Here is a 27,939-nt window from a genome sequence, read left to right on the forward strand (position 1 = left end):
CTGCTAAACAAAATCATGCTAGTTCACCTGAAAGCTTGAGACTTATGGCCTTCAACAAGTTAATTAAGTTGAATACATACACATTCTGGGGTGCTATTTTGATTACTGAGTCTTGTTTCTTCCCAAATCTCTCACATCCATCTCTTCCTCTTTCACAGTAAAATGAAATAGTAGATTACAAAAAATTAGGAAACCTTGTTTAAGTATCATACTGCATTCTTACTAGACTATTAGCATATACCAAGAAAGCCTTAAATGTTACTTCTCAAGTTAAAAAGATGTACTCAACTTACCTGTAGTGCTATATTATTCTCACTAATTACTTATTTGCTAACCATTTTTAGGGTTTTTATTTTAAATTCTGCCTATCTTGGCTCTGACATTCAAAGGAAATAGCAGGTTTTGCACATGGCAAATTTAATCTTCAGTAGGTTGAGATAAATATTAATGTATTTAAGAATATGCAATTAGCAAAGAAAATCAATATAACAAAACACATACTACTGAGGAAATATCATGAGTAATTTAGTAAATACCCAACTTTGGTACGATTACCCCTCTCTGTATTATTAGATTTCAGCTTTGTCTGAAGAATCCCAAGCTGCTGGTTTGGCCCTATTAAATTTATAAACTATATAGAGACTACTTTGCTGTCATTTTCACAACTGCTTGAGCAGTACTACATAAATGAATAATGCACCAGTAGAGACTTCCACAGCAGAAAACTTACACAAAATAGAAAAGCCTTTGTAGAAAGGATAGTGGTTTTTATTGCAGACTTAGAAAATACTGAATTATGAAAAATACAAAATCAACTGTTGCAATTATCTGTTTATTTTACAATCTGTGTGCCATCATACCCATATGGCTTTAAGATAGTCTGTTCAAAGTATTTTAAAACATGCTTTAACAAAGTATTTTACAATTTCAAAAATGAGTATTTCTTTACTGGAAGAGAAAAAATAAAACCAAACTCCAAAAACATTTTCCTGAGAATTCTGTATCATAAAATTGTCATTCATTCGTAACATTTGCAAGTTGATGATATAGGCTTATAGAAGTCAACATGCAACTTGTAGGTCTATGGTATTAAATAAATATTTTAAAAAATACTTAGATGCAGCTGGTCAGGCAAAAACCTACCCTCAAACTTCATCAAGTTCGTATCAGGTTAAAAAAAACATGATGTTACTTTTATCATAGGTCAATGACTGCCATGATTCCTGCCCTGGAATCCCTCCATGATCAGCTATATGAAATTCAGGCTGTGGCTGAGCCCCAGGCTCCAGCAGTGGAGCACAACTCTTTAGGGATATTCCAGCCTCACACTTGGTCATCACTGACCTTGCAACATCTGCAGCCAAGTGTGTCAGGGCTTTGGGCCACTGGATAAGCTCCCAGACAGCCATTCCTACAAAGATGCTCCACCTCATTATTGTAAGGACTGACCCCAAAGAATTCTATTTCCAACTATGTGCACTATTAGGACAATGTTTTAATGCCATTGTCCACGTCATTTCAGAATATCACCAGCTTTAAAAGTGATAGTAGTTATGAACAGTAGAGGTTTGGGCTTTGAATTTTGTTTTTTATTGTTCCTTGTTGTTTTGCTTTTTAAACAAAATGGAGACATAAGAGCAAAATGCTTCCCAGGGTGGCAGTGTGGGAGGGAGACAGAATTCCTGATTAAATTAACCAGGAATCTACAGAAACTGAAGAAAAAGCCCAGAGAGCTTCATAAAGTGATACATTTACAGGATCATCATATCTCAATTATGTCATTTGAAAGACTTTCAATCCAATTTTCATGATGTCTTCCATGTAGTATTTATTTCTGAATTTCAATTACTGCAAGCATTGTGATTTATAAAAGCTATGAGCCATCAGCAAATTTTTTTCCCTTAAAAAAGTAATGATATATGATGAAAATCCAAGGATTCACTAGAGATTTGAATCAACTTTCAGTCCCATAGGTGAGGTAGTGTAGTCATTTGTGTTGCATGCTGGTTATAAGAAGTCCTGTTGAAATCTGTTAATTTTAAAATTTTTCTTTTAAATAAGTGGCTTACTGTATTTATTAATGCTATGTTACCTATGGATGGTGGGGAGAGGAAAAAAAAGAGCCTTGCCAAGAACAAGTTTTGCCTTGCTGCAAGGTAAAACTGAAAAGCAGTATTTACAAGGGCCATTGCTTAGCTGCTGCCTACTGTACAACATGCACACAAAGACACAAAAAGCTAATACACATTCTGAGGTAGGAAATGAAGAATTCCACTGGCTTGTACAAGATTCTTCATGTTTTGTAAACCAGCAAACCCAAAGTTTTCTGTGGTGAGGTTCAATACTTAGTTCTGGTGTGAGAATAGGATCTAAATAACAAAGCATCATTGGTATACAATATGCATCCACTGCTATGTAAAAATCTAGAAAATGGGGATTATTTTCAGTAGCTGAATTTCTCCTTCACAAAGTAATAAAGGAAATATCTCCAGCTCATTTCTTCAATAAACTTTTTATATATCTATGCTAATAGCACAAGCCATTGAAAATATACTACAGGTTTAGCCATAAAGTATCCTGAAGACTGAAATAGAACTTTACTGGTCCCAGTGATCAGAGAACAAATATTTGTAACTTACTTTAGGCAGTTAGGCACTGAAAGAAAAAAATGTGGCCTGAATACCTTAAAAAAACCAAACCAAAACAAAAAAGTCTGTCCTTAGACTTTCACAATACTTTGATTCCAACTTGCCATAAAGAAGCAGCAAGCTTAAAGGTGCTAGGACAGGAAGTCACAATACAGCTGTGAGTTTTAACAAGCCTATGGGATTCGGGTGCCAGAGGATCCAATGCACACTCATGCAAGAACTGCACCAGTTTCAGATGTCTGCCTTCCACAGTGCGTTGTTATTCCTCCCACTAAATTTAGAGAAGAGAGCAGTATGTGGCAGCACCTCTGCTGCTCCAGTTCTTTTAATTCTGTACTAGAGCAACAAGACCAAACCACTTATTCAATAAAAGCCTACTACTAACCAATTCTACTACCAGTAGTAGCAGCCTACTACTTTAATTCAGTAAAAGTTTTCTCCGGAATGGGGAAGGGAACAGAAGGAAGCAAGGATCTATACCAGAGTGCACTTTTTAAAATCTCCTCATTCTGTCATGTTACTTAGCCTATCTACAAAATCAACATTTACAGAGCTATATATGCTTCTTAAGGTTTGTCTACCAGAAAAAAGAAGTCTTCGAAGAATTCCAGGTATAGAAGTCATTGTGCATAAAGAGCTGTCAGGAGGCTTTCCTTAAAATGCAGAGTGGCATTAAGTACTGAGGCACAAATCAGAGTAGGCTGCTGTATACATGAACAAAACTTCCTCACAAATAAGCACCTGTGCATGGAATTTGTACTTTCCCTCAGCTTTCCTGAACCCTCCTTGGCATCACCACACAGAAAAAGCTCCAAGGCTGACACATACAAATTATGTTCTGGAACTACACAAAGCAAACCCAAAGCTTGCCAAGTAATAATGGTGACCATGTAATTGTCAATATAGTTTCAAAAGATTAAACTTTTATCCTCTCTCTCACTTAGTAAGTTACTTTCCAATAATGCTCAATCCCACTTCTAGTTGCAATGCTTGAGAGGCTGGCAATGGGAAGGAGAGATTCATTCATCTGTAGTGCATTTGTCAGTCATTTGCTGGCAGAAGTCTGTGATGCCACTGCTCTGCCCACACGGCTCCAGGAGCGACGTTTGCTCCAATGCTCTGGCAGGAACCGGGTGCAGTTCTTGTACTTGCTCGTAAGTGGCCTCGCACACGCTTTTGACACACTGGTAACAGGAACTCTGCTCAGCTGTAGGGGTGACACCTGAAAGACCATTTGCTGATTCTACAGATGCTGGTACCACAAGCTCACTATCAGATGGAGCTGTTTGTTCTCTTTTTGGGAACAAAAATGAGAGTGGACAATCTGAAGAAGAATATTTTGCAAGTATTTGTATTTGCTCTTGACTCAAGGCTGCTTCCTTACACACCTGCTGGCAAAGTCCAGTCAGATTCTGCTTTGTCTCACCCAGAGTTGATAAAATATGGTTTCTTTCCTTCAGCAAATTCTCCTTCTCATTTTGCTGCAAAAAGAAAAACAGTATTTTAGTCTACATTTCAACATAAGAACTATGCTTTATGCTCCTATTAAAGCTAAAACAAGACTTTAAATACTCTGGTCTGCTGAAACAGAAGTAATTTGGCATGAAGAAAGAAAGCAGCAACACAATCAAACACATCAAAAGCCTAATCCTAACCTCTCTGGAAGCATCATCAGGTAAGGTATTTGATGTGGTTTTTCAGCTATATAGCTTTTTCCAAACTCATGCTGGCAGACAAAGGAGTAAATTTGTAGTTACTGAGCAATGAAATATAGCTGCACTTACTGGAAATATTCCTGAAACACTAGTTCTACAGGATAACACAAACCATAACCGATGAGCCAACAAAACATTAAGCCGTCTTCACAGAGATCTGTATTTTAAAATTGAAATGCTGAAAATCAAGAATCACATTTTCACTACTGATACTATTCCACTAGGTGAAAGTAACTTCCATTCTCAAGAAGTGCCAAATCCACTACAGGGCAAAAAATGGAGTTAAGTATAGTTCCTAAATTAGATAGAAAATTTAAGAAAGGTAAAGGAAAGAAGATGTGGTGAACAACTAACAACCTAGAGATAATGTAGCAGGACTGTCCAAGTACATGGCAACAAAACAGGATGGCAACTCAATAATAAATATCAAGTAGAAAAAAGTAGCCTGTATTAAATCAAGCTTTTATTTGGCCTCAATGTTGTGAATTTGTCTGAGGCTTCTGATAGAACTGGCTAAAGATGAAAAGACACTGAGAAGTCTAATCACGGAAACAAGCAACTTTTTGAATTAAGACAAATGAGGAAATGGCAAAGGACAGGGAACAACCAAGACCATCATGAAGAAGTTGAACGAAAAGGACAAAGAACATGAATCCAAACATGTTGCAACACATACATTTTAAATTCTGTAATTAATTAATTAAAAGAAGATAAGAGTTTTGAAGACACATAAGGCGTTAAATAGTTTTCAAGTTTTAATCATAGGGACTATGTGTTACAGCTACTGTTATGTCAATTCACTCTTGGAAAGTTCTATTATTTTCACTCCTCACATCCCCTTTTGCAAAGAAACCTCATACTGCAACTACTACAACTTCTTTTTGAAAGAACTGATTAGTTTAGGCAGCATTTGGCAAGAGGAACAGTTGTTGCCAGTTCTTTTTGTCTAAAATTAGAAGAAAGAGGACTCGGCAAATAAATTTCTATTTGTCAGCATACTGGGAGCAGCTGTTAATCATAAAATATGCCACACTGGAAAGGTGCCATCAGGGTCACAGAGTCCAACTCCTGGGCCCGCACAGGATACCTCAAGAGTCACACCCTGTGCCTGAGAACTTTGTCCAAATGCTTCTTGAACTCTGTCAGGCTTGGTGCTGTGACCACTGCCCTGGGGAGTCTGTTCCAGTGTCCAATCTAAACCTTCCATGACTTGGCTTCAAGCTTCCTTGAGTCCCGTCCCTGGTCACAGAGATTGGCACCTGCCCCTCTGGAGGATGCTGAAGACCTCAGTGAAGTCTCCCCTCAGTCTCCTTTTCTCCAGACTGAACAGACTAAATGCCCACAGTCACCTCTCAAAGGATTTCCCCCCTTCAGACCCTTCCCCATCCTCATGACCCTTCTTTGGATGCTCTCCAATGGCTTAATGCCATTTTTTAGACCATGGTGCCCAAAACTGCCCCAGCACTCGAGGTGAGGCTGCCCCAGTGCAGAGCAGAGAGGACCATGTCCCCTCCTGCCTGGCTGGCAGTGCTGTGCCTGATACCCCCCAGGACATGGATGTCCCTCCTGGCTGCCAGGGCACTACTGACTCATGTTCAACTGGCCATGGACCAGGAGCCCCAGGTCCCTTTCTACAGCTGCTCTCCAGCCTCTCCTTCCCCAGTCCATGCACACAGCCAGGGCTGCCCTGTCCCAGAGCAGACTCTGGCACTTGCCCCTGTTAAACCTCACAGGGCTGGTGATTGTCCAAGTCTCCAGCTGGCCCAGGTCTCTCTGCAGGGCCTCTCTGCCCCTGAGGGAGCTGACAACTCCTCCCAGTTTAGTGTCAATGGCAAACTTAAGGTGTGCTCCATGGAGTGCTGTGTCCAGGCTGTTAATGAAGGTGGTGAGGAGCACAGGGCTCAGGATGCAGCCCTGCAGAACCCCACCAGGGACCAGTGCCAAGCTGATGTCACCCAGTCACTGTCACCACTTGTTCCTGACCCGTGACCCAGTGGCTCTCCCCCATATGATGTGGTTACCCAGCTGTGGGCTGGACATTTTGTTCAGAAGGATCCTGGGAGAGCCAGTCAAAAGCTTTGGTGAAGTCCAAGAGGATTACATCTACTGGCTTTCCTACATCAGCCGGGTGGGTTACTCTGTCACACAAGAAAATCAGTTTTGACAAGCAGGACTTTCCCCTCACGGAGCTGTGCAGGCTGTGACTGATCCCTGCATTGTCCTCCAGGTGATCTTCAATACTGATCAAAATAATCTTTCCCATTCTGTAGGCAGATCACCTAATACCTTTTGGATATGTAGAGGCACTCAGTTGTGTATTGTGGACTGATGAAATTATCTGGACTGCTATTTAAAACAAACATGAACATTCAGAAACAGGTATTCCAGCATCAATTCCTCACCCTCCTTCTGAAGTTGTTGACAGGTTAATACATTTAAATATTATTTATTTTATCAGCATTATACTAATACTACCAAAAAATGTCACTTAGTTTTGAGGTCATAATAAACTGAGAGCTCTTTTGAATCTCCTGGTGAAGAATGTACTTAGTTCACTCACCTCACCCTGCTATAATATATATAACGAGATCTCAATTACATTTTTCTTGGAGCACTGACACATTCTCCTCAGGTACAGAATCTTCAGCAAAGTAGTGCTTCTTAAGACCAGTTGTCCTCTACTCTGCTCCCCCTTGCAAGTGCCCTCATTTTAGAAGTTTCCAAATGAAAAATCCAAGGATGGGTCAGGTTGGAAGGGACCATAGTGGGTCATCTGGTCTGACCTCCCTGCTCAGGCAGGGTCATCCCATTGTCCAGGAGGAAGTACAAGGAATGTGAATATACACAGGGTCTCTGAAAGAACTGTTTCTGACAAGTCAACATCTCCTAAAGTAGCCCTTGCATGCTCTCAAATACAGAACATTAGTGACCAACAAGAACACCCAGATTCACCTGAAAGGTCAATAAGCAAAGGCTATATGGGAAGGTAAAAAAAAATGACTATCAGTACAGAAGATCAAAAGACATGATTAAATGTAACTCTCCCAGATAACAGATTCAGCACTGGACAATATTTTTCTTCAATATAAGTAGAACTTAACGTAAGATTTCCAATTTTACAGAATCACTGAGGAGGTACCTCACCAGGTCTGTAGTCTGACCTGCAGCTCAGAACAAAGTCAGAGGTCAGGTAAGATCAGGCTGCTCAGGGTTTTGCTCAGTCATGCCATAAAACCCTCAAAGACACCGCACGCACAGCATTTCAGGGTGAACTGCTCCACTGCCTGCCTGTCCCCACTGGAAGAAAAGACTTTCCTTATATTCACATGAAACCCCCCTTTTAATTTACGGCCATGTTTCTTGTTCTCTTGCTGCCAAGTACTCCCCCAGGAAGCTGAAGATCTTCCACTACCAAAGGCTGTATAAGCTCAAGGACTGCCCCTCAGATATGGACAGGTAGCCATTGGGTCTCCCCACCCTTTTTCCAGGTAGAAGCCACATTTCTTCGGCCTCTCACCACAGAAGTACTTCAGGCCTGGCCATCCCAATGGCCTTCACCCAACCTTCCTTCACCCAACTTCCTATCAATGTGCTCCTGGAACTGGTAGGGGTTAAAACCCAGCAAACAATTCAGTGTTACATGTGCCAAGATAGATAACAACCACTGCACTCCTGTTAACACAGCCCTGGACACTGATGGCCTTTTTTTAAGTCTGGACATGCTGCTGTTCCATGCTCAGTCTGCTGTCTGCCCAGGCCCCAAGGTGCTTGTCAGCAAAGCTACTTGCCAGCTGTTAGTCTCCAGCCTAACAGTCAGGCAGGGGTCATTCTGTTCCAAATATAGGACTCTTCCAAGAAACACACCACAAGCATCTTCTGAGAGAGAAAAAAACTGAAGCAGCACCAAAAAGAAACTAATACAAGACAACATGTTGCACATACTGAAAACCAGGATGAGGAATTCCATTAAAAAGTATTTCCTAACTGGTAGTACAGAGTATTATCTAGTTGTCAAGAGCTGTCAAACTATAGCTACACCCTCTCAAAGCCACAAAGACAATATAATGAGAAGATCAAGTCTCAAAGGTCTGAGACATGACTGACCCAGAGAACAGGAACAAGGCAGGAGCCATCATGCCTGAAGCAACCTGTATGTACCACACATAGCCCCTCCACGACATCTCTTTTCTTCCATCCACCTGGAAATCATGCCTAGACTGATCTTGATGTTTCTGTATTTGTGTACAGCTTAGACAAATGTGATGATCTGCCAGGCATGGTCAACACCTCCAAACAAAGTCTTTTCAGGAATTTCTGAAGAAACTTTCAGCACAGTTGAAAAAACATATGCAACTGGAACATGTTTGTGCCTAGAGGACGATTCATACAACTCAGACCTCACCTCACAGTTCTCAAGACTCAACACTTATCTAGGCCTTGCACAGTGTTACCTGTCAAACAGCAGACATTCAGTCTGTTCCAGCACAGGTCCACTGAAAAGAGGATATTATGTTATAATTATTAGTCTCAAACCACCACATGCCTAATCTTGCAGATCAACCTTTAATTCCCTGCCCAAGTATTGCAAAATATTGACAGAGTTACATAACAGAAATGAAAACATGATGACAAAACCAGGCAAAAAGTTCTGAAATGTCAGAAATGCAACTTCTCCTTTCAGTAAGGATATTATTAGTACAATCACCTGATTACTCTCCCTCACAGAGCACCTTCTTCATTGAGCACAACCTGCTCTGTCAGCTTATCAGAGCTCTATAGCACTGCAAGCCTTCCTCCAAAGCCTATCTCCTCATTGCAGAAGTAGGAGTAGAAGTAGTGAAAGATGATCACAAGAAAATAAGTTTCCAGTCCATGGCACTTGGATCTAATTTTACTTTCCTTTTCACTTTGAAGTCAAAAACGATTGAACATGACTGCTACTTTCCAGCTGATGCAGATACCAAACTCAGGTACACCAACCCTGAAATGCTCCATGAACAAGAATGAGAGTACAGTAGTTTTAAGCAACTGAACTATTTTGTGCACATGGTTATGACCAACTATGAAACTGAGATGAGAGTCAAACAAAGACTTGCTTTTCTGAAAAGCCACTCAATTATCTTCTTGCCATTGCTATTTTTACATAATCTTAACCTCAGATTACCTACATTTCTCTTAAGTTACATATTTATCTTTTTATTGCCTTCTTAAGGAAGAGAAAATATATTAACAGATGGCTGCTGAGAAATCTGAATGCATCAATTCCTCAGCTACAATCTTGATGCAACTGCTAAAAAGGCAAGCAACTTCCCAAGTTCTTCTGTATCTTCTGCCTTTCTACCAGGGTCTCATTTTTAACATTCAAGACTCAGGAAACAGTTTGCCAGCCCATGTTGATATGTTCCAAGAACAGAACTTACACAACTAACAATTGCGTAATTGCAAACTTGATCATGAGCAATACCAGGAGCTGAAGAACAAAATCTTGAAGCAAGAAAGGGGAAGAGGCAAAAAACAGTGTAGGATAACAGTCTGGGAATCATTCTGTACAATTAAATTCAAAGCTTATGGGTTTCAGAAACATCATTCACCAAAAATTATGTTGTGATGCAGGTTTTATTTGAATGGAAACAAGTCCAGAGAAGCAAAGATGTGTGTACTTTAGAGCAAGGCTCAGAAAAATCAAGAACTGCTGTCAAGGAGTTATACAAGACTGATAAAGTTTTTTAAGCATGAGTGGAAGAAGTGGCAAATCACTCCACTCTCAAGCTACTGCCAGATAGACAGTCAAGATGTTTAGAGAAAGACATGACAACAGCAATGAATATTTATACATACCAGTTTTTCAATTTCAGATTCAAGATTTTGTATACAGTCAAGTTTTCTCTTGCGACATCGCTGCGCTGCAATTCTGTTTTTACTGCGTCTTCGGATATCGTGAATACAGTCCAATTGTTCAGGAGTTAATTTATGCATTTTCAGAAATGACTGGAAGTCATTTCTGGAAAGTGAGATAATCCTTTGTGCATTAAACGGCAGTTTTACCTAGAATGTGAGATACAGTGGTAAATCCAAGGTGGAACTGATATACACAAACACCAACAACTCAAGTTTCCATTTTAAGCATTCTTTACCACACAACTCCTCTTTATTCCTACATCCCAGAGACAAGCTAACATAACCATCAGATGATGGGATAAAATCCAGGGGATTTCAACTACAAGAGTTCAAGCACAGGTGTAATAGAGCATTTGCACGTTTACACTAGATCCTTACAAGCAGATTCAGAGTAGGCTGAAAGCTACTTGTGTGTGCATCAAATATGCAGGTGATACACTCTAAGAAGATGAGTTACAGTTTGGTGAGATACAAAACAGGTATCAAGACTCACTAATATAGTCTAAAGTTTTCCCAAAGCTGCTACTAAGACTGCATCCTACATACATTTTTATACCTATGCTTGTTTTTTTTTCTGCAGTTAAAGTTCATCTGAAACAGGCCTTTCCTTAAAATACAGAAGTTATGATATTTGTCTTTTATTTTTTAGTGTTGGAGAAGACAGAGGACCAGGCTCTTGCTACTGTTGTATACCCAAGCTACAAAAGCATGTGAGATCACAAAATGTTGACTAATACTGAAAAACATATTTACCTTTACAAAATAATCACCATGGTTTTGAGAATCAAACTAAAGACATTTTATTTTAATCCTTACATTTGAATATAGTAAGTAGGAGAATATGTCACCTTGCTGTGGTCAAAGATCTGAATTTAGTTTAAAAAGAACACAGAGAAATCTTTTCTCTGATTGGCTACTACTGGTGACCATCAGGCAAAAAATAATAAAAAATCCCAGAGTACTGTCCTCAGCAATGATACCACCTTCTCAGTCGCATAAAGGTAAGGAATGTATTTAACCAATTCTGGCCTCTTGTTTAGCATTCCAGACTTTTTGTATTGATGGCACGTTCCACTTATGTTCAGTCTCAATAAGGTCCTACATCTTGAAAAACAAAAACCTTAGTGCTTTAAGAAAGACTGAATTTTTGTAATAATTGAAAGATCCATCATGCAGAGTTACACTGCAATTCCATGATTCTATGAACTGAGATGAAAATTGTTCCAGGTATATCACTTAGGGCTAGAGAAGGTGATGCTATTAAACAGTCTTAAATACACAGCTACTGAAGCCAGCTTAAAAGCTTAATTGTCAATTCACATTAAATCTGAAGTATCATTTCTCTCCCACCTTCACTCCACGGCTCAGAAGAAAACCAAGAAAACTGGTAAGATTTTATTAAACAAAGGTTCCAAGAAGTTTAGAGCTTTCTTAAACTCTAAACTGAAGCAGATAAAAGAAAAAAAAATCTAAGAATGAACTTTCATGCCTTGATTTAAAGCTCACAACCTTTTCTGACAGTTGTTCCAGAAAAAATCTTAAAAGATCTAATATGTAGGCATCTAACACTTCAGTATCCAACCAAAAATACTTTCATACTTTTATTCAGTCTCTCTGAATTAACAGCGACCTCCCATATGAAGGTCATAACTCTGAATGGCATTTAAAGTTTCAGTTCCAGACTTTTTAAAACAAGCAGCCACAGAAAAAAACCCAAAACAACAAAACACGAAAACATCAGATTTTTGAATATGGCCTTAAAAGATTGGGAAGCAAAGGATACATCAGGATATTCTTACCTCACATTCTTGTTCTCTTGCTGAACATGATTCACTGTCTCCCTCAGTGTCAGTCTCCGAATCCTCTCCCAAACTTATCACATAGTTATAGGGACACTGTTCTTGTTGCTGTCCCTGAACATAATCTCCGCTGTTTATTTCAGAGGTGTTGGAGCAGCCTTCAGTGCTAAGGTTGCTTATAAAGGGGCAATTGACAGAATTCAGTGTTGTAAAAGTTCTCTGAGGGTAAGGTTCAGGGCTTTCAGTGATCCTGATCCCCAGCCACGGACACTCTGATTTTTTCCCCGAATACGAGGGCTCCGAGTACTCTTTAGAAGGTGGTAAATGTATTTGACAGGCATCTGTGCTGTGAATATCACTCCAGAAGCCCTGTGCAAGTTGTTCTGCTATCTCTCTCTCCACACTGCTTCGATCTCCAGCTGAGGTGATGTTAGTGGCTTCTCTAATGCACAAATCCACCTTTGAAGATGGGTTACCTTGACTTTCAGTTTTGTCATTTCCAGCTCCAGTACTTGACACAGTTTTTTCAGCTAAGACTGTGTTGTTTTGCATACTACTGAAATTCAAGTTACCATATTGCTCACAACTATGTAAAATAGACACAGAATTGAGTCCATGAGGTGCAGCAGAGTTTTGGGGGAAAGCAGCAAGATCCATTTTCTCCACAGGACATGAGACATTCTGCGTTACAGAATCTCTCTTTGACTCTTCTTTTTTCTGAATGCCTTCTTGCCCTTCCTCCATTTCTACCTGAGTCTCTTCACAGTTTGAGATCAGCTGCATAGGCACACACTCCTGAGCTTTTTGTATGCCATCATTATTAGGTATTTCCTTCTCAAGAGAAGTTGCAAATGGGGGTACCTGAACATCTTTAATACTGGAACTGGACTCTGAAGTATTAACTTTGTCATTTCCAAAAGCTTTCTGGAATTTTCTATACTTTGGGCATTGGGAAGATAAGCTGGAAGCACTATCCCTTTCTAAATGTACAAGATCACAATTTTGATTGGCATTATTTTGGAGAACAGGCGACGATTTAGCATTTTCTTCATCTTTACAGGGTTTTGTGTCAGGAATTTGACTATATTCCTTTTCTAGAAGAGCTTCTACTTCATAATTTATTTCTAGGTCTCCATTATCCACATTGCCAGTTTTAGGGTTTGCTTTCTGAAAACGCTGCGTGCAACACTTCTTCCTAGGACATTCTTGCTGATCCAATTTAAAATCCAAAAATCTGAATTTGAGAAACTGAAAGCAGGACTCTTCAATGTTGCGTACACCCAAAAATTCTGCACATTTGCAAACTTCAGACACATTGTCTTTATTTAAAACAAGTTTTGCTGTATATGCAAACTGAAGCAAAGGACTAAATCCTTTAAGTGTTACCTGTTACAAAAACAAATAAAAAAAATTAGTATGGTAAATTTGGATTTAAGCAGAGAAATACACAAATTTACCTGTCTTGCCAGCAGGACAGAGCACAGGACAAGCGCAGCAGACTTGTTCTATTGTGAAAACCTGGCCAAGCTTATTCTGAAACAATTCTTCTGATACAATTTTATCATGTACATTTGGTGACCGTTTTCTTTACTGTCTCTTAATAAAATGTCCTCACAATGCAGTACTAAAACCGGAAAATATTGCTGTATACTGAAAATCAGTAACCAGATTCCAAGCTCACAAAGATATATTTCAAAGCAAGTTGTATTATACTAATTACTCTACAGTATGCTGCTGGTATTTAATTGTAGTTTTCAAAGAGCAGCTACTGTTAATCACTTAGTCTTATGCACCATTCATGCAAAGTTTGAAGTAACAGAGTTTGACCACATATGATTATTTACTACTACAGCCACCTACTCCTTTCTTCCTCCCATAGATTTGAAGAAAGGCACTCAAAAACGGTACACCAAACAATTCTCAGTTTAAAGCCCCTTTAGAGCAAGTGATTTTAATTGAACATTTGTGTCTTTACAACAGTTGCCTATCAAGGAACCCAGAGATAAAAACTGTATCATTAGAAACTGCACAAAATCTTCTACACAAGAAAAAATGTGTAAGGAATCAAGTAGGAAGCCACAAACAGATCACCAACTACATGACACTTCCTTTAGCCTCTTCTCTGCAAATGAAGAATAAAGTAGTATGTCCACTATTAATACTCAAACTCAAGTCCACCCTCTGCTCCCTGCCTTTACTGAAATGACCAGTATTTTATGTTGAATAAAGCACTATATCAATGCATTAACAACACTGAATCCTTCTGCCAGCAAAATAATGAATTATTCATGCAATTCAATTTAAGAATCAGTTGAGGGCTTGTTTACTTAAGTTTTTTTAGTAGTTGTTTGGTATATGTTCTTTTTAAAGAACACAACACATGAAGTGAAGTTGATGAGATCTGCACAGAGACCAGTCCTTTAAAACTGTCTGTAAACACTTATGACCTTCCTAAAGAATTCTTAAAATAGCATTTGAAATATGCTCTGGAGGTTACACCACCGTGTTCATCCTTTACAACATGGGGAAGTAGAATGTAAAAGAGTTTATCCATAAGCTGTCAACATGTCTTCAGACTTAGTGTAGTTAACTAAACAAAAACATTACAAACAATTAACAAACATTAACATACATAAACAAAAACATAACAAACATTAACAAAATGTTAACAAAACAAAAGTGGTTTTACAAATAAGTAGCATTCATAAATGAAACAGAGAAAAAAATACAATGGTATTTTAAAACTGTACCTTCTTTCTATTTAAGGGAGAAACACTGCAATGATCAAGAGGGAAAAAACACTCCTTTGACTTTCTCTTGTACATTTCTAGCTAGCTATGCTTAAGCAAGAAAAAAACAGTAGAAAGACTCTTAGTGTGACTGACCTAGTAAAGCAACTCCTGCAGTAGTCATTTATCTAATTTTTATTTGGGATGAAAGTCAAAAAACCAACAGACCTCAGGCCAAGATGACAGCAGCTAGTCTTTACAATATAACGTATATGAAGTACTCGAATTCAAAAAATATCTTTGGTAGCCCAGATTGTGGGCTGGTGTCTTTTAGATCTTAAATCCCCTACTCTAAATCGTCAGTTAAACGCCAGCCTCCCACAAAAGAGAATGGAACAAAGCAGATTAGAAGCACTGGCAGGTAAAATGCAGAAGGGAGTGACACTCACCTCTTCCGGTAAAGTGATGATAAGATCAGCGTCCACCTGGCCCACAATTCTTGAAAGGAAGTAACTGCTGCAAGCTGCAAGCACAGCTTTGTGAGCCCGAAATCGCTGATCTTCCACTAAAATTGTAACATCACAAAGGATATCTTGCTTTCGCTGATCATCAAGGCTGAGGAGTACATTGGTACTGTGCACTGAAGATTCATAGGCAAACACCACACTTTTGTTCTCACTTAGAGACATTCTGTATCACAAGTGGTAGTGTGAGGCTCAGTGGAAAGCATGCTTCTGTGCTTCAGACCTGGGGGAGCAAAGAAACAAGATGTACCCCTGAAAGTCATGTCCAACAGCAACCTATCGGTACTGATACACGGGCATGTTAAACGTGCACTGTCCTGGTCTGATTCTTCTTCAAATTAGTACTTCAAATAAATACATGCTTGTGACACTTACAGTACCCAAACCTTGATATGTACATCTTAACACAGCTTTTATAATCTCATAGACCAAAAAATGAACTTCAGCAATAAAGAACAGTTCTTTCTTCGCCAAGTGATTCGAGATTTAAATTTACTGTAAAACCTAGAAATTATCTAAGCTTTCACTCTTACTAAATGGTGTATTCTAACTCCAACACTCTGAAAATGTAAAGAGAAATAAAACAAATGCATTAAACTAAGATTCACCAAAATACTATGTGAGCTACTTCTGTTTACTGATTCACCTAATGCAGACTAAAATATAAGTGTTCTGTCTTCTTTCAAAACTATTTTGTCTGATAAACCAATCAGGCATTGGTAAAATACTCTGATTTTCTAGTAGGTTGGTTTTTTGTTTTAAAATTTGAATTTTCTAGCTGCCTTAATGCAAACTTCCCCCGCCTTTTCTTTCATGACTACTTGATTTGTCATACTTGTTACAAGTTTGCTTTCCCAATGGATCATTATGATTCAGATCACCTGGCAATGGAATACTCTCTTTTCTGACAAAGTTCTAAAATAACAGTATTCATTGGATAATAAGCAACAGTTAGACAATATTTAAAGCCTTGAAATATATAACAACTAACTCACTCATAACTAACTCACTCATAACTAACTCACTCATAACTCACATCTAACTCATAACTAACTCACTCATAACTCACATCTACTCATAACTAACTCACTCATAACTCACATCTACTCATAACTAACTCACTCATAACTCACATCTAACTCATAACTAACTCACTCATAACTAACTCACTCATAACTAACTCACTCATAACTCACATCTAACTCATAACTAACTCACTCATAACTACTCACTCATAACTAACTCACTCATAACTAACTCACTCATAACTAACTCACTCATAACTAACTCACTCATAACTAACTCACTCATAACTAACTCACTCATAACTAACTCACTCATAACTAACTCACTCATAACTAACTCACTCATAACTAACTCACTCATAACTAACTCACTCATAACTAACTCACTCATCTAACTCACTCATAACTAACTCACTCATCTAACTCACATCTAACTCACTCATAACTCACATCTAACTCACTACTAACTCACATCTAACTAACTCACTCATAACTAACTCACATCTAACTCACATCTAACTCACATCTAACTCACATCTAACTCACATCTAACTCACATCTAACTCACATCTAACTCACATCTAACTCACATCTAACTCATATCTAACAGTTCTGAAGAGTCTTAAATTTGCAGAAAAATAGAAGGGCTAGGGAGAAAGCAGGTCTGCTAGAGAGTGCAAAGTTTGAAAGTATTTCCAAATTTTATCTTTACACTGTATTTCACTTTCAGTTGAGCCTTTCTTCCAATTAAAAGGAAGAAAAAAGATGATTAAGAACTGTCCTGGCTCAATCAAGAAACCACTTAAGTCAGATTTGGAATTATCCTCCAAAGAAAATATGGCATTACTAGGACACGTTATACCTTAACAAACCAAGCATTCAGATTACACTTGACCCCAGAGTTCCTGTAACTGAGCACAGCTGTGGAGACTCACTTCAGCTGACATGGGACTACCTCATCACCCTATTGCTCAACAGAGGTTGTTACCATCTGCCAGCTCCCAACAATAATGAAACTGTAGCCAGTGCAAATCCTCAGGTTTCAGGTGTGGGGAAACTTTCACAACAGGGCATGGACATATTTAAACACACTGAGGAAAAAGGAACCACACTGCCCGCTGTGCTCCTGGTTACTCACTGCTCCAGCTACTTTCATGGCACACAGGCATTTTGAATGAAGTTTGAAACAGAAAGAGGGAAGAAAAAGATCCCCATTTCCAGTGGCAATAGCAGCACAGTCCTAGTCTGGGCCCTAGTGAAGTGCAGAACACATCAGCATTACCCGCCTTTCCCCCTCCCTTATGGAACACTGTATGCTTCACCAACAAAATGTACAAACGTATGGTGAAAAAAGAAGTTTTGAGGGGAAAATCCCTAAAGTTCACAAATCTGAGTTTTTCCCTCTAAGAAGCAGTAGAGAAAAGGTGCTATATACCATGCACTGTTAATCCTAAAGGGCTTATTTTTGGAAGAAAACAATTTAAATGTTTTCATATACCTAATAACAAGACTACAGATTCATTAACTTAGGAAATATTTAATTTCCAGTCAATTTACATGGGAACAAAATAATTCCTCATGGAACTGTTATTCATGAAATTCTATTTTTATAAAAGCTTATGAGAAGTAACCAGTGCAATATAAACTATATATTCCTAACTGGATTGCTCTATGCCTAACTTATCATATTGCTCACATCTTACAGCACACAGAGTTTAATGAAGTATAACTCTGTATTTGTTACAAGGTGAAAAAAACCCAAAACCCCAAAAAGGAAGAGAGGACAAACCAGAAAAATTGAAGTCTAAATCCACAGTGGTGGGGAGCGCAGGGAAGTATTACAGACAAGGACATATTCTGGGTGAACACTTAGGCAAAACTCATGAGGCAGACTATAGTTAAAGACAAGCCTTAAAGTGTTCTTTTTTCCTATCTTCTATGAAAAAAGAGCTCTCAGACAGACAACACATATCATACATGCTGCTTTTGGGTTTTTTTCCTGATAAAATAATCAATTCCAATATCCAGTTCAGTTCATTACACTTCCATAGCACAGAAGGCTAAAAGGAACACTAGTTTGTTTCTATTTGTATAGATACAGACAAATTAATGCAAAGAAGAGTTAACCCTCCTTCTCACTTATCTCTGTGAGACACACACTATCCTTTCAAAACAGCTTGTGGACTACTTGGAGCACTGAGGAAAAGCTTCCAATGTTTCAGCTGCCAAAAAAAAAAAAAGCAGCAAAAAAAAAAAAGCTCAACACTGAAACACTACGTTCTGTTTCTTGAGAAGTGAATGAAATACTTAGTTTGAGCATAATTCCATTTAACGCTTTACTCTGACAGAATGTTGTACTTCCTAATTGGACTTCGTCAGCCAAGTTATGTCCCCTCTTTATTTAAATATGATAACAAGTTTGAGGCATCCATAATATAGCAAGTAGCACTTAATAAGCATTTCAAACTTTAGGAGAGCCTTTAAAAAAAACCCACAAAACCAAAAAAATGCCACTCCTACACTACACTCAAACACTAAATTCATCTCAGTCTTTGTAAAATTTAGGTACTCAAATATGATAAAAAGAAATCCAAAGGTAAAGCATCAGAAAACTGAAAATGCTGGTGAAAACAAAAGCATAAAATGGGAAAGAGAAAATGCAACCACTGTAAAAAGCTGTTACACTTAAGAATTACCAGAGGTTAAACGTGTGAACGTCTGAATTCTGTTTTCCAGTTGTGTAATAAGGGCAGGGTTACCATATTTATGATCGTAGCTGTCACGACACCCAACCAGATTTTCCACAGCAGCGTGAGCACAAGATAACTTCTCTATAACTAGATTTGTTCTACACACATCCACAACAAGAATGCTTCCTGTCATAGCAAAGAGGAAAAGTACATCTCTTCTGTAAATGGTTTAATTTCTCTTCTACTATAACTGTTTTTCTAGAGCACTCAGAATTCTTAAAATCAGTTTTATTTGGGTGGACAAAGAGGGGAAAAGCTATGAAGCAGAGAAAACAATTCAATTAAACTTACAAGTTTGTGCTGCAACTGTCATGCGGATAGGCCTCCTAGGCTTTTCTGTCCATTTCACATAATTTAATTTTCTACAAATATTACTTATCAGGGTCTTTTTTCCACCCTCAGAAATATTATTATTATCAGCAACCAGGTATTAAAAAGGAAAACTGATACTACAAACAACAATAACAAAATCATATCCTTGGAAAACAGCCTAAAACTCCTATAATGCTATTTGTATTTTAAAAGTAACCTTCAATCAAGGAAAACTAAAAGTAAGCACAGATAACTTGGAAAAGTAATCCACAAGCAGATGACTGTATGTGGAAATCACTGCTCACAAAGGAGGTACCCACAACCATGTGACTGCATGCAAAAGATGTTAAGAAAAAAACCCATGCAAGAACATTAATTAAGATAATTGCAACAGACATTGCCATAAAAAATAAGGAGAGTCCAAAAAGATCTTCGAAAACTTAAAATAGTTCTTATAACACAGGTTGGTAGGATTAAAGAAGCAATACCATGAAAGCTCACTTACTGCAAATCCTCAGTTTGTGGAAGAAAACTAGTAGTGTGAGCATTCCTCTCACCTAAAACCCTGCACACCTAATAATCTCATACTCTTGAGATTGAAAATTAAAAAAAGCTTGTGAACATAAGCATACACACATGCCAGCGTAAAACCTACATGAACACTTAAAGCACAATCAAGTTCTGCTTTGAGAACACAACCAAGCCTGCTACATCAAAGTTTTCATTCTTTATCAGTGATCTAGAGATAAACATTTTGCATAAGGAGAAAAGTATTTCCTCCTAAGTACCAGCTACAAAACTTTATTCTGCTTTATAAAAGAGAAGTAACTCCATTTTTTTCTCCCTACTAGTATACAATTATGAAAATGATGTCCAACAGTTACCTGCAAAATTACCATATCTTCAGTAAATTTAGACCTGTCTCCATTCAAATGACTATATATATTTATTTACAAAGAGCATATAAATACTTATCTTAATGGAAATCAGCACTGCAACCACATTTAAAAAAGGAATACACATTTAATTTGACAGTATAGAGACCAAAGCAAGATGCTTATCAGGACTCACTGTAAAACACACATCTCATCCAAGGCTCATTTTTCTCATGCATTCAAAGTCATTCATTACATTATTACAGGAAGGTAATAGTGAGGTACAGTGAGTGTAAGGTACTTTAAAATTGGGCTGCAGGTTTGCTCATCTGATTGCTTACACCTGGTAACAGTCACTGCTCTTTACTAGCTGACTGGAGAATAAAGGTAGATATAAAATCCTTTACTTCCTTCTACCACAGTCTCTGCTTTAAAGAGTCACTTGGTGCAGATCCTCAGGTAAACCATAAAGTCTCCCCACTGATAGTTAAAAAAATGTATTCCAAAGATGAGAATCATGATGGTTGAAACCAGGTAAAGCTAAAGCTATAATGAACTGCTGTTGCTAAGTTACAGAAGTAAAACAGTAGTGAAACAGGTAACATTGTTGAGGAATGTATCCAGCGCAGGTAGAATACAAGAGCAGGAACAGAGTACCAGCGTAGAACTCAAAAGTGTTATGTATTCCTCACCCACACAAAAATCTCACACAAGGCAGACAAATTTTCATGAAAGCTCAGCACCACCACCACATGTAAGAGGGCACTCAACATTCTGCAGACAAATTGAAGGAAGCTAAAAGGCATCAAATTGTCATTGAATGTGACAAAAGCACACACATTTGTATACATGTTTACCAAAACACTTTTTGAACACTCTGAATGTTTCAAGTGTCATTAAAAATACGAAATCAGAGCACAGAAACCCATGAAAATCAATGACAGTCATATCTTGACTACTTTGATGACTTAGACTTTCAGGAAAAGCAGCTAATTACATTTTACAATCTTCACGCTAAATCCAAGGGCCTGGAAAATTAAATTCCCGTATCTAATGGTCACCAAGATGCACTGGGAACACCAAATCCAGAGGTGGCATCCATCTCCACATATCAAAGTTTGTCTTCCAAATTATTTTTTCCCCTACAAACTACAGGTTTTTCAAATTCAGGAAAAAACAGACTGAAGAGCAGAGTAAACCAGAGGTTTTGATACAGAAATCATTTTACACTCTCCCTCTTCTCCTGGACAGCTGAGGACCTGGCACTGCAGTAAGCCTTGCAGAGCAGCTACTCCTGTCCAGCAGGACCTCACTGTGCCTCTGTGACCAGGAATTTCCTTACCACCAGCTGAACAACGAGGAAGAGAGGACTCATCCAAAGACAGGCAATTAACCCAATTAACCCAATCTAGGATCCAATTTGAACAATTGTCTCAAAGACTCACTGCCAAATAAAACACAGGAATCTACCTTGTTACCATCAATTGTAACATACCTAAGAGCAAATGGGCAATAAACTAGCAAAAATGGACCAGTGGTCCTTCTGTTTTAAGCTCCACTAAGCCATAGTTCTAGCAAGAGCCAAGCAAAACCACTTGAGCTACAAGAGTTACATCCCATGAGCTCAGTGTTCTTTTAAAGAGCAAAAGCCTCTTATTTTCCATCGGTGAATAAATCCAATTCAGATATTCCTATAAAGAAGAGCTATCTTTTTATTCCTAGACTCAGATATCAATTATGCAGCCTTACCATCCAAATCAACTCAGTCTACACGTGTCTGGCTTTTTTCTGATCTGCACCTACCTTGTAGTTTCCATACATGATCCAGCTTAAGGTTACCTGAATTACTAAAAATGTAAACAAAACCCTGTTCCTCAGTCCTTCCTTAGTGAACAAGCATCCAGCAATGCCGCACTGGGTATCAATCCTCTCCAGCAATTGCAGAAAGTGTCACTTATACACTGGTGAAGCTCTGAAATAAAAGAGCAGAGAGCAAAGCTCCCCTTGGTAGCTGCAGAACCCTGGCAGGACACACCTTGGCTGTCACTGCTCTCTAAGCTGTTTGAAGTTGGGCACCCAGATGTAAATTCAGTTGTGATCACAAAAATTATAAAACTAGATTAAATTAACACCTAGCAGGGTCTGTTCAGTTAGCACCATGCTTCTAAAATATCTGTATTCTTGGAACACTACAAATTCCTCAGTTGGTAAAAAGACAATTGTAGACCCTCAAAAATATAGCCTAGAGAAAACAAAACTCTTGGTGTCACTCCTATTATGCTGATCTATTGAATAAGTTCTAGCAGGTCAGTCATTCCATCAGTTTTCTTATGGTTGACATTTACATTTACTTTAGCCTATAAAAAAAGTTCTGTCATCCACACACGTGAAGTCCAAAGTGACAACTATAACTTGCTACTGCTAAAACAAGACAGTTTAGATAAGACAAAGCTCATTCAAAACACACTGCAAAGGCTTTTTTCCTACAGTTTTATCTCTCTGTCCTTGCCCCCAGCTATCTCTCCTTTTAAGGAAATAGTTATATTACAGATGAATGCCTACAGTGGTTAATAGCTGCTGATTCCCATTATGCTGACAAAGAATGAACAAGCATTTTAGTGTGCGTGTTCATTGCTTCATCTTCAAAAAGACTGCAAAAGAAAAAAGTGGTAAAAAAGCAAGCTTTGTTGCCCAAGAACAATGCTTTCTCCTTTAGGAAGAAAGTATATTTAATCTTCAGTTATTAGCAGAGTCATAATTCTAAATTGTCTTCTTTACTAGTTCAACACATGGAAGATATTACTCACAGCTTAATTACCTATATGAGATTTTTAAAAATTACTAGTTGGTATTTTTGTAGTATAATTTTAAACACTGCATTTGGACTCCTGCCAAGTCACAAGTGAGTATTAAAAAGAATCACGGAAGTCTGACAAGTCTTAAGTCTGTGCTAAGAGTCTTAATTTGTTTTCCAGGTTTTAAGAGTGAATACACACTTTTTTTTCCTCTGTATTCGCAAGTTGTATGAGAAATTGGGACATGGGAAGGAGAGCATGGGGGATCCTGAGAATGCTAGTAGTCACAAGCCTGCAGAAGTCATGATTTTAAAAGGAAAAAAGAGATTGATACCATGTAACCATAGACATTTTCCAAAGAACAGAAGATGAAAAGCTTCCCCCAGAATATGACACAAAGTCTGTATCAAAGCCAAATAAATCCCAAACCACTCTGCACTTTCCCATTATTTTAGATGACGCTAAGTGTTTAATTTTTGGATCAGGGATGAAAATCATGGTGTGGGATTTGGTTTGTTTCACTGCTAAAAAATGAAATAGGTCTGAAGGGATTTCAGAGACTCCTCTGAAAAATTCCATCACTTACAGCCCTTCAGTTGTGTTGGTAATCACAGAGAATTGCTCTGGAAAGAAAATGCACAGACTTTCTAAAGAACTTTAAAAAAAAAAACCCAAAGCACCTATCAACAATAAAAATAACCACAAACACAACACCCAAAAAATACAAGTAAAAAGTGCTTTTATTTTTTCTTAAATAAGAACTAGGTTAGATAATATAATATTTACTTAAGATAAGCAAAGCATGCACAACTAAAATCTACTGTCAACTCCTGCCTTTGCTAAAAGGTCTAACACCTTTGTATTTAGAGCTACATATTCTACTCATTGCTACAGTTACACAAACCACATTAATGACTTCATCTGAATGCCTATCACAATCCATTTACAAGCATATATGTCAAAACATGTATGATGAATACTAAATTAACCATTTAATATACTTAGAAGGACACAAGAAACAAGCTGAAAGAACTGTGAAACAGCTATATTTTCAAGACAAAGAAAATACTGGTTGGAAATTATATTTAGAATTTAATTTCTGGCATTATCTGTTTAACTTTGATTCGTTTCCACAACTGTTCTTCACAGTATCTGAAACTGAAAGAAACCTACAAATGTTTTAGACATAAATCAGAAAGAACTTCAGAAACATTTATATGAAAACAGAACAGCACAGGTTTATCAGAACTAACAATATATAATAATAAAACTTTAAAAAAAAAAAAAAAAGTATATGCACAAGACCAGGCTTCAGATAGTAGCACTAGTAAAGGTCTCCAAAAAATCACATCAAATTGTCTCAGTCTCCCCATCCTGTAGAAATTGTAGACCATTTCCTACCTGACATATGATGTCAAAAGACAAGATCTTACTAGCTGACCTGTAAATAACCATTTTTGGGATGCTACCACATGAAATACTGATCTCCAGCTCTGGGGACCCCAACATCAGAAGAACAGGGATCTTCTGGAATGAGTCTAGAGAAGAACACAATGATGCTCTGAGGGCTGGAGCCCCTCTGCTCTGGAGACAGGCTGGGAGAGCTGGGGTTGTTCATCCTTGAGAAGGCTCCAGGGAGACCTTAGAACCCCTACCGCTGCCTAAAGAGGCTCCAGGGGAGCTGGAGAGGGTCTGGACAAGGGTCTGGACTAGCTGGACAAGGAGGAATGGCTTCAAATCAAAGAAAGCAGGCTTAGCTATTAGAAAAATTCTGCCCTGTGAGGGTGGTGAGGCCCTGGCACAGGCTGCCCAGAGAAGCCGTGGCTGCCCCACCCCTGAGTGTTCAAAGCCAGGCTGGACAGGGCTTGGATCAACCTGATCTAGTGGAAGGTGTCCCTACTCATGGCAGGGGTTTGGAAATGGATGATCTTTAGGGTCCCTTCCAATACAAACCACTCCAGTATTCTGCGATTTGATGACCTTAAAAGTAGCATGAACAGGGCAAGCAAATGCCATATATTTATTTACTTATCACAGTATTTGTCAATGGGCCAAGATTGGAATCCAAACACCTAGAAACATTATGTTGACAGTTCAAATAAAGTCATTCACAAACAAAGTATCTCAACACAATTTTAAAGATTAATTGAATATTCTTTAAGACACAGGCTCTCATTTAAAGACGTTTAGTTACTGACACCCTAGGCTACACATCTCCCACTCTCCAATGTATGTTTAATGATTAAACTCAATTTATTCGTATTTCACCAATGCTTCTAAAGTCAATTTACCCTTCACAACACACCTTCCCCTTTTTAAAGTTTCAGTAGCTGATTGGTCAGTTGAGACTTACTCTGACCTTCTAACTCGCTTTTATATCAAATACTACATTTTCCCTTCATACTTAACAAGAACAAAACTTTCTTCCACCCTTAAGAGTGCTTTAACCAAAAAAATAATGCATACTGCTGGAAACAGAGTGACTTGTGATGCAGCCTTTGATTTGTTACAGCAAAGTAAGCTTTCCCATCACTTTTAGTCCCCTCTCCAGACTGCTGACCTCTGAGTTAGAGGTGGGGGCAGGGAAACCTGCAGGTGAATCCTCACACATTATCCCCACTGTGGTCACACTAGGCTGAATCCACACAACTTAATGATTGGTTCAGCAGTTAATTTTGGCTCACTCAATGTTTTGTTCCTACCCACACTTGCATCAACTAACACGCTATGTCTGGTTTGACTAAGGACTACACATAAACAGGACTCACATTATGAATACCACAGTGTTTTCTCCTGCTCCCCAAAAACCTCCTCCATGAAACTTTCAGTGGTTGAGTTCTACAGGACAATTAAAATGCCAGCATTCAGACACAAACATGAACCCTCTGACTGATTACCACTCTTCTTTGACCCCAGACCAGCATGCCCAGCACAGGGAGAAAGACAGGACTATGCTTAAAAGAAAACCCATGAAGTGTTTATAGAAACACTAGGCTGATTATCAAACGTGGAAGGTAGGGATGACAATGACAAGGAGACTTGTTGAGCTATGTTTCCCTGACCCAGAGAGCAGAGTTATTTGGGACTTACAGAACTCACATGCAAAGACCTGTCTATTCTACACCTAACAAGAGCGCCCACTTGATCCAAAGGATCAGGTGAAGGGTATGGGTTTTAACACTAGACCATTTCTATAATAACAAATTTACTGATGTTCAAAATATCCTTTTCATAAGAATATTAGAACCTATTAAAAGCAACTGAACATTTAACACAGTAAGATCTTACACACTTTTACACATAAACTCAGAGATACAGCTGATGGAAGCTAAAGCTGAACTTCAGCATTTTAGTTAAAATAGGGAGTATGCTAGTGAAGCAAACTTCCCAAACACCCCATTTATTACGCTTTTGTTCTCATCCCAAGATGAACCCAGACAGCAAGAGTAGGCTCTTTTTTGAAGTAAATTGGAAAACACACTCTAGAAGTTCTCAAGAATTTCAAATACTAAGGGATTTAACTTTTTTTTTCCCACATTTACTAAGCCAGGTCAAAGGGAACTCTTCTGAAAAACACAGTAGGTATTCAGTTTTCAGTGACAACTCTTTCTCTCAGCAAATCTGCCTGTTTTGGCACTGCTTGCTAAGGCAGATACAGGCTTATTCACTTGAGTTAGGGCATCCAAGAGCAATTATGCTATTTAAGTAATCTTTAAAGTTAAACTCATATTACAAATCATATTTTGTGATCTACCTCAGATGGTTTAATTCAGACTCATCATGTTGACAGGAATATAGTCTTTCTTTTCTTACTGTATGGTGTAATACTTGAGATTAAAGAACTGACTCTATATGCTAGAGCACTCTGAGTGCCGCATCACCTTAATTTACAGTGCTTCTGGATTGCAATTACTCCATTACTGCAGCCAGATGTTTTTCACACAGAGAAACTGCCTTCCTCAAGCGCCTCAAATTAACACGTCTGTCAAAATTTACTCCATATACAGTTATCTTTACTGCTAGAACACTTTCTCCCCCCTTTTTTAGTTCAATAAGGATTTGGAAGACCGAGTTGTAGATGATTTTGGGATTACTGTCAAGCTAAAAGGGGTAACTGTTCTTTTATGATTACTACATTTCCACCAAGCCCCAAAGCATGCCGAGGATCTCAGCGCACAGAACAGGACGGACAGGATTTGTATTTCGTTGTTTACAATCTAAAACAGACCTTCCCCGGCTCCCCCCATAGGGAAACGAATAGCAGCTGCACGCCTCAGCCCGGCAGAGCGGGGATCCCGCCGACCTCCCAGCGGGGCTCAGCCGGCCCTTCCGCACAGCACCGGGGAGCGCGGCGTGGGACAGTCACGCCTGTGTCAGCGGGGCACAAGGGCACCCCTGCGAGCCAGGGCCGAGGCACCGAGGAAGGAGCGGCTCGGGGCAAGGGGGGCAACACCCTCAGCAAGGCACCGCCGAGGGAAAGCCGCCGCCGGTGCCTGGCGCTGACGAAACGCCACCGCCCCGGCGCCCCCGCGGGCGGGACCCCCGACCCTGCACGGGCCCGGCCGCACCGGGAAAAGGCCGCACCACCGGCGCCACCCCTGTGAACGCGCGGCGACCCCCGCCCCACCGCGCCCTCCGGTCGAAGGCTGCCGCCTTAGCACCCCCGCCGCCAACCCTTCACCGGGCGCGGTTCGGCTTTACCTCAGTGCCCGCCGCCGCAGGCCGGAGGGCAGCGCCGCTGCCGCCGCTGCCTCACGCCGCCCCCTCTTGCCCCGCGCGCGCCGCCCGGGCCCGGCCGCTCCCGGCTCCGGCTGCGGCCCGACTGCGGCGCGCGCCGTCAGGTGACTGCCCGCAGCACCGCCCGCCCCC

General features: G+C 39.3%; 1 protein-coding gene across 1 annotated transcript; it reads right to left on the bottom strand.

Annotated features, from left to right (window-relative positions):
• Window positions 1-746: 746 nt before the first annotated feature.
• BACH1 (BTB domain and CNC homolog 1) lies at window positions 747-27,939 on the bottom strand. Its single transcript, XM_050980345.1, has 5 exons — window positions 27,772-27,939; window positions 15,239-15,536; window positions 12,061-13,446; window positions 10,202-10,408; window positions 747-4,129 (listed from the first exon to the last, which is right to left on the bottom strand). The coding sequence occupies exons 2-5, from the start codon at window positions 15,476-15,478 to the stop codon at window positions 3,668-3,670; spliced, it is 2,295 nt and encodes a 764-aa protein (XP_050836302.1). The 5' UTR covers window positions 15,479-15,536; window positions 27,772-27,939; the 3' UTR covers window positions 747-3,667.

The sequence above is a fragment of the Serinus canaria genome, chromosome 1 (genome assembly GCF_022539315.1).
Source record: "Serinus canaria isolate serCan28SL12 chromosome 1, serCan2020, whole genome shotgun sequence".
NCBI classification, from domain to species: domain Eukaryota; kingdom Metazoa; phylum Chordata; class Aves; order Passeriformes; family Fringillidae; genus Serinus; species Serinus canaria.